The following is a 7,500-nucleotide window of genomic DNA, read 5'->3' as shown; positions in this document are numbered from 1 at the left end:
TAAAAATATTATGCATAGAGATTTAAAACCAGAAAATATTTTATATGTAGATAATACTGAAGATTCTCCTATACAAATTATAGATTGGGGTTTCGCTAGTAAATGTATGAATAATCATAATCTAAAATCTGTTGTAGGTACACCATATTATATTGCTCCAGAAATATTAAGAGGTAAATATGACAAAAGATGTGATATATGGAGTAGTGGTGTTATTATGTATATTCTATTATGTGGATACCCACCATTTAATGGAAAAAATAATGATGAAATATTAAAAAAAGTTAAAAAAGGAGAATTCGTTTTTGATTCAAATTATTGGTCAAGAGTTAGTGATGATGCTAAAGATCTAATATGTCAATGTTTAAATTATAATTATAAAGAAAGAATAGATGTTGAACAAGTTCTAAATCATAGATGGTTCAAAAAATTTAAATCAAATAATCTTATTATAAATAAATCATTAAATAAAACATTAATAGAAAAATTTAAAGAATTCCATAAATTATGTAAAATAAAAAAGCTAGCTGTTACATGCATAGCATATCAATTAAATGAAAAAGACATAGGAAAATTAAAAAAAACATTTGAAGCATTTGATAATAATGGAGATGGTGTATTAACAATATCAGAAATATTTCAATGCTTAAAAGTAAATGATAATGAACTTGATAGAGAATTATTCTTTTTATTAAAACAACTCGATACAGATGGAAATGGACTAATTGATTATACAGAATTTTTAGCAGCTTGTTTAGATCATAGTATATTTCAACAAGATGTCATTTGTAGAAACGCTTTCAATGTTTTTGATCTAGATGGTGATGGTGTTATAACAAAGGATGAATTATTTAAAATACTATCCTTTAGTGCTGTCCAAGTATCATTTAGTAAAGAAATTATTGAAAATCTTATCAAAGAGGTCGATTCTAATAATGATGGATTTATAGATTATGATGAATTTTATAAGATGATGACCGGCGTAAAAGAATGAAAGGAAAAATTAACAATAAGAGAAGGGATCTTATATAAAATGGATATAAATAAATAAATATATATATATATATTTTAATACTCCCTTTGTTATATTTATATATATATATTATATCCAAATATAAAATTTAAATTTCCCGTAAAAAAATGAATCTTTTTTTTTTGTTATTGTTCCTAATATTTTAATAAATATACTTATACATATAATTATATATATATATATATATATATATATATATATATGTTTTGTTTTTTTTTTTTCTTATTTTTATTCACATGTTATTATTAAACATTTAATATTTATATCAAATGTAATATTTCCTTTATCCCTTATATTTGAAATGATTTAATTATATAATGATATAATGTTATATTTATGATTATGGGGTTTTCCTATTTTTATAAAAAAAAACAAAAAAAAAACATACATAAATATATATATATATATATATATATATATATATATTTATGATAAGAAGGAAGGAATGTCATAAATATATCAACACAAACAATTAGAATATATTATAATAGAATAATATAAAATAGGGTAAATAAAAATAAATTCATATTATATATATATATATATATATATATAGATACATATTTATATATCTTACATATCATCCTCATTGTCAACCTTTTTCTGTAAAAGTATTATATTTCTCTCAAGTCTTTCATAAGCATTTTTCTTCATTTCTGTCCATTGTAAATCAGATATGATAGATGCATTTTGTGGTCTTGTTTTTTTTTTAAAGATATTAAAATCCTTTTTAAGATCGTTTAATTTAATTTTAATATAATTATATTTATTTTCACATAATTGCATTTCTTGATAAGGACACATTTTTCTAGGTATAGAATATATATCAATATCACTAACAATTTTATAATTATTCCTTCCTTCTAGACCTTCATTATAATATATTTGTTGACGCATAGGTATTATGTTCATATTATCTACATAAGAATATATAGAATATGTATTATTTTGATTATCGTTTAAGGGTGATAATATTTCTATTTCTCCAAATATCCATCCTAGTCTTTTTAATGTTGTACATGCAAAATAAAAATAATCTGATGGTATTTTATGTGTAGTATAATAAGTTAAACGTTCTTCTAATATTTTTGATCTATGTGTAATATAACATATTCTTGCATGTGCTTCAGATACTTTAGTTTCTTTAATCATGTATTGAATTGAATTTATTATTTCTTTTTCTTCTTCTTCATTATATTTATAAGCTTGTTCATAATATTTTATTTTGGTTTGACATAATAATATTATTTTATGTAAATAATCAAAGATATCTCCTATTTCTACAATTTCTTTTATTGTTTTTATTTTCTCTTTATATCTATCTTCTAGTTCATAAAACCGTTCGTTCATTTTGATTATTTCTTGTTTCAAGTTTTTATTATTTAATACAATTTTTTGATATCTTTCATTTGTATTATAATTGATTAAAGTAAGTTTTTCTGGATCGCTACATGCATCTTCTAAAGTTAACATAATATCCTTCATTTTTTTTTCAAGAGTGTTTTTTTCTATTTCCAGTTCGTTCAACACTTTGTTTTTCTTGTAGCATTCTTCTGTTGTCTTTTGGATTTTTTCCCTGAGGTTTTTATTTTCTAAGAAAGGGTGACACATAAATATAAATAAAAATAGATATATAAATAAATAAATATATACATATATATATATATATATATATATATACATATATATAATTTGTGGGTATATTTATTGTTTTAATTTTTTTTTTTTTTACCTTCCATTTTTATGCCTATTTCATTTTTCATAAATTCCATTTCATTCATTTTTTTTTGAAGATACTCATCAGCACTTTTTACATTCACTTCTGCTGCGATTTGTAGTCTCTTATTTTTTGTCCTTATATTTTCAACTGCATCCTAAACAAAGATAATTATAAGAATACAAAATAATTAATTGTATATATATAATATATATATATATATATATATACTTGTTTTATTATTTTAATTTTTTACCTTTAATGAGTTTATTTGACACTTGAGCTCTTTAATGTGTATATCTTTATTTTTTATCTCTATATCATTTAACCTTTTTGTATCTTCTAATTGTTTTTTCATCTCTTCATTTTCTTCGTTTACTGTATTAATATTATTATATATGTACAAATAATTTGACCTCTTTAATATGTTCATCCATTTTTTATAAGTACTTATATCTCTTATATATAAAATATAAGTATCTTCTTTATTTTCTTGAGGGATTTTTATTTGGATTAAATCTTCGTTTTCTCCTATAGCGCAATCGTCTATTTCTTGAATTATCTAAACTTACAATTTAATATAAAAAATTAAGATATGTTCAGATGATGGATAAAATAAAATTATGCACATAAATACATACATATATATATATATATATATATATATTTTATTTTTTTGTGTTTTCATTTTTTGAAGTATTACTTTATTTTTTATAGCTATATAATAATTAACACTTTTGATTTCATTTCCTTCTAACAAGAAAATGACATGCGGTTTGTAATCTCCTCTTAATTTGTATATATAAAAAAGATTGGCTTTAATAAAACAATAATATTTTTCCCATTTATTATATTCATTACAATTATATTCACATATATTATCATCAAGATTGTTGTTATAATGATTATTATTTATTTCTTTATTATCATTGATGTCGTGGGTTAAAGAAGCTTCAAAAAATTTGTTATTTTTTTTTTTTTTAGACGTATATATAAAAATATCCCCTGCTATACTTTTCTTTATAGAATTATTATTGCCAAAGTATATTAACGAACTTACATTGAACATTTTATTTTATTTTTTTTTTTATTAATTATAAGAGAAAAACGAATTTACAATAAAATTTTCAGAAAAGAAATAAATTGAAATAAATGAAGACAGTATTTATACAGGTTGTATTTTCCTATATTCTTTTTAATGATAAATCTTGGAATACCTTTTTGATTTGTTTTATTTTTTTTTTTTTGTCATTTATTACATTTTAATAAGAAAATTTATAAACGATGTTTATAATTGGACGGGTCATAAATGAACATACACTATAATATTATATATACATATTAAAATTGTAACATATATATATATATATGTATGTATGTATATTTTTTATATTTTTATATTCAATATATTTTTTTTTTTTTTATGAGAAAAGTGTCTGAATAGGAAGCACCAAAAGGCACATAATAAAATATATACATATAAATATATAATATATAACATATTTATATATATATATATATATATATATATATATATATATTCCTTGGAACAGATAAGAAGCAAATGTATATTCCTTTTCCTTTTTTTTTTCTTTTTAAAGAGAAACAAATGTATAATTAAAATTAAAAACAATATAAACATAAAATTCAATACGTTATTTAATATATATATATATGTTTACTTATTTATTTATATATTTGTTTTAATTTTATAAAGAAAAATAAAATTTTATATTTCATTTTTTAAATATGATTATATATCAACATTAAAAAGGAGTACACTTTAAGACAGTTTGTCCGAGTGGTTAAGGAGGTTGACTCGAAATCAACTGGGCTCTGCCCGCACAGGTTCAAATCCTGTAGCTGTCGAATTTTAGAGAGAAAAAAAAATAGATATTAAGGCAGCAAAATAAATATAATATATATAAAATTTACATAAATATTATATAATAATAAAATATTTATATTATTTGTGTAAGAAAATTTATTTGAATAATTAGAATTATTATATTACACTTGAACATGATATATATATATATATATATATATGGTACTCTTTTATTTAATTATATATTAATTATAAAAAATATTTGAAAAATAAAATAATAATATAATTCATGTTCCAAATACAAACAATATAAAATATATTATTTATTTTTTATTTATTGTTTCTCATTTTGTTTAATATTTTATTCGTTCCGTATACAAATATATATATATATATATATTATATATATTTTATATATATATACAGACATAACAATTTTACTATTCTTTTAAAAAGAAAAAAGAAATTATTGATACATGACAATCTCTTTTTTTTTTTTTTTTTTTTTTTTTTTTTATAAATATGTATAGAGTTAAAATTTCTTTTAATTATCCTTTATACTAATAAACATTGTAATGTCATATAATTAAAAAAAAAAAAATATATATGTACATTTTATTTGTAGATTTTCTTTTTATAAAAAAAATGCAGAAGAGAATGATATAAAAGAAGAAAAGGAAAAAGAAAAAGAATAAGAATAATACGTGTTATATATCTTTATTGTTTATTTTAAATCTTTAAAAAAATAATTATATTTATTGTTAAACACCTACAAATTACTATACCAAAAAAAGGATACATGTATGTATGTATATATAATGTGCCTATAAGATATCTTTATTTAATATTATTTCCACATATATAATTTTTAAAATATTAAATATCAATTTATATATTAGTTATTATAAAAAGAAACTTAATTTCTTTCATAAACGTGAAGTTTTTTCTTTTTTTATAACTCATTTTAAAAAGAATCATATATTCTCAGTAATTTACACGCACAATTTTAAAATATAATATATATATATATATATATATAATTCTTATATACATAAAATAAAATAATTATCCTATTAAAATTGACACAAATAATATAATTCTTAATAACCTCTGGCAATCAAATATAGACATTTTTCTTTTCTTTTCTTTTCTTTTCTTTTTTTATTTTTTTTTTAATAAAATTAATATATATATATATATATGTGTATACATATGTGTATATATACGTTCCTAGTATCATTTTAATTACATATTATGTAGACTGTACATTTAAAAAAAAAAAAAAAAAAAAAAAAAAAAAAAAAAATGGAATATACACAAAACATATCCCTCACAAATTAATATATTTATGAACAAAAAATGTAAATATATATAAATTATACAGATTATTGATATATTATATGTATGTATATATATATATATATATGTGTTTAAAAAGAAATTATAAAATTATAAAATTATAAAATTATTAAATTATTAAATTATTAAATTATAAAATTATAAAATAATAATTTTAATGTAATATTATGACCTTAATATAAATTCAAAAAGTTTATATATAAATAAATTACGAATATATATTACATATATATATTTTCCGTTTTATATTTTCCTTTACAGGAATACAAATATAAAACATTATATATATTATAGGTATATATAATTATTTTGAAATATTTATTTATTATTTATTATTTACTTTATATTTTATATTTTTTTTTTATTCTTTATGTTAAGATAGTTAATTGCAAATTTTTTTTTTTTTTTTTTTTTTTTTTTTTTGCTCATGCGAGATACATAAGGAGTACATGAAAACTTTAGCAAGGAAAAAAAAAGTGCATACTATGTTCTTATTTTACGTACACGGAAATTTGTTAATTTTTTTTTTTTTAATTATACCTTTTTATAATATAAATAAAATATATATATATATGTAATTATAAGTATAAAGAATATAAAATTTTGATATGAATTTTTTTTTTTTTTACATTCTTAATATTTTTTTATAATAAAAATTAATGAGAAAAAGTATATAAATACATATACTTTATTTATTCTATAGACAAATGAAATTTATATATAAATTATTTTATATGAAATATTTTTCATATAAATAATTTATTATATGAATAAATATGTAAAATATTATTATATATATATATATATATAATAAACATATAATATTTTTTTTTTTTTTTTTTTTTTTTTTTCAAACACCAAAATAATAGAAGGTATTAATATAAAAGTGATATATTATTTATAATATGTATTATTATGTGATATATTATAAAAAATTTTATATAAGAAAAAAAAAGAATTACAAAAAATGTAATGTAAATATAAGTATATATAATAATTTAATCCTATTTTAAAATATTAAATTTTCCTCTTATATATATTATACATTGAAATACATTTATGTAATATATATATATATATATGTATATATATGTTCCTTATCTTTAAATTTATTACATTATTTTATGTTTTGAATAGCATTATTATTTTTTAAGAAAATATGAAGTTATATATTGAGATATATTAAAATATATTTTTTCTCAGTGTTTCTTTTATAAATATATTATATTATTAACATTGTGCTACGAATTAAAGTATTATATATTTTAAGTATCTCTACAATATATTGTCTGTATTTTTTTCAGCCTAAGAATATATATATATATAGATATATATATATTTATTTATTTATATAGAATATTATATAATTATTTTTATGTAATTTTTTTTTTTTTTTTTTTTTTTTTTTTTTTTTTTTTTTTTTAAAATTTTTAACATTTTTTTTTTATTTTAAAAAATTTTTTTAAAAAAATTAAAAAAAAAAATTAAAAAAAAAAAAAAAAAAAATATAAATATATAAATATATATAAATATTTTTTATTTTTTTAAAAAATTAATTTATAA

At 17.2% G+C, this 7,500-nt stretch overlaps 2 protein-coding genes and 1 non-coding gene across 3 annotated transcripts in view; 2 read left to right on the top strand and 1 right to left on the bottom strand.

Moving 5' to 3' along the window:
* PGSY75_1337800 (calcium-dependent protein kinase 5) overlaps positions 1-994 on the top strand; it is a gene marked incomplete at both ends in the record, with an annotated part of 1,707 nt that extends 713 nt beyond the window's left edge. The window contains one exon of the mRNA XM_018787424.1: positions 1-994. This exon is cut by the window's left edge and continues 713 nt beyond it. Within this exon, the coding sequence (XP_018640166.1) occupies positions 1-994 (994 nt within the window).
* A 612-nt stretch (positions 995-1,606) lies between these two features.
* On the bottom strand, positions 1,607-3,819 carry PGSY75_1337700 (hypothetical protein; the record flags this gene model as incomplete). Its single annotated transcript, XM_018787423.1, has 4 exons — positions 1,607-2,625; positions 2,766-2,907; positions 3,007-3,312; positions 3,454-3,819. The coding sequence occupies 4 exons, from the start codon at positions 3,817-3,819 to the stop codon at positions 1,607-1,609; spliced, it is 1,833 nt and encodes a 610-aa protein (XP_018640165.1).
* Positions 3,820-4,537: 718 nt separating this feature from the next.
* Positions 4,538-4,619, top strand: PGSY75_1337600. Its single transcript has one exon. It is a non-coding gene; the product is annotated as a tRNA-Ser (tRNA).
* Positions 4,620-7,500: the final 2,881 nt, after the last annotated feature.

The sequence above is a fragment of the Plasmodium gaboni genome, chromosome 13 (genome assembly GCF_001602025.1).
Source record: "Plasmodium gaboni strain SY75 chromosome 13, whole genome shotgun sequence".
Taxonomy (NCBI): Eukaryota; Apicomplexa; class Aconoidasida; order Haemosporida; family Plasmodiidae; genus Plasmodium; species Plasmodium gaboni.
The sequence above is the reverse complement of the archived record's forward strand: the minus strand, read 5'-3'. Positions and strand labels throughout refer to the sequence as shown.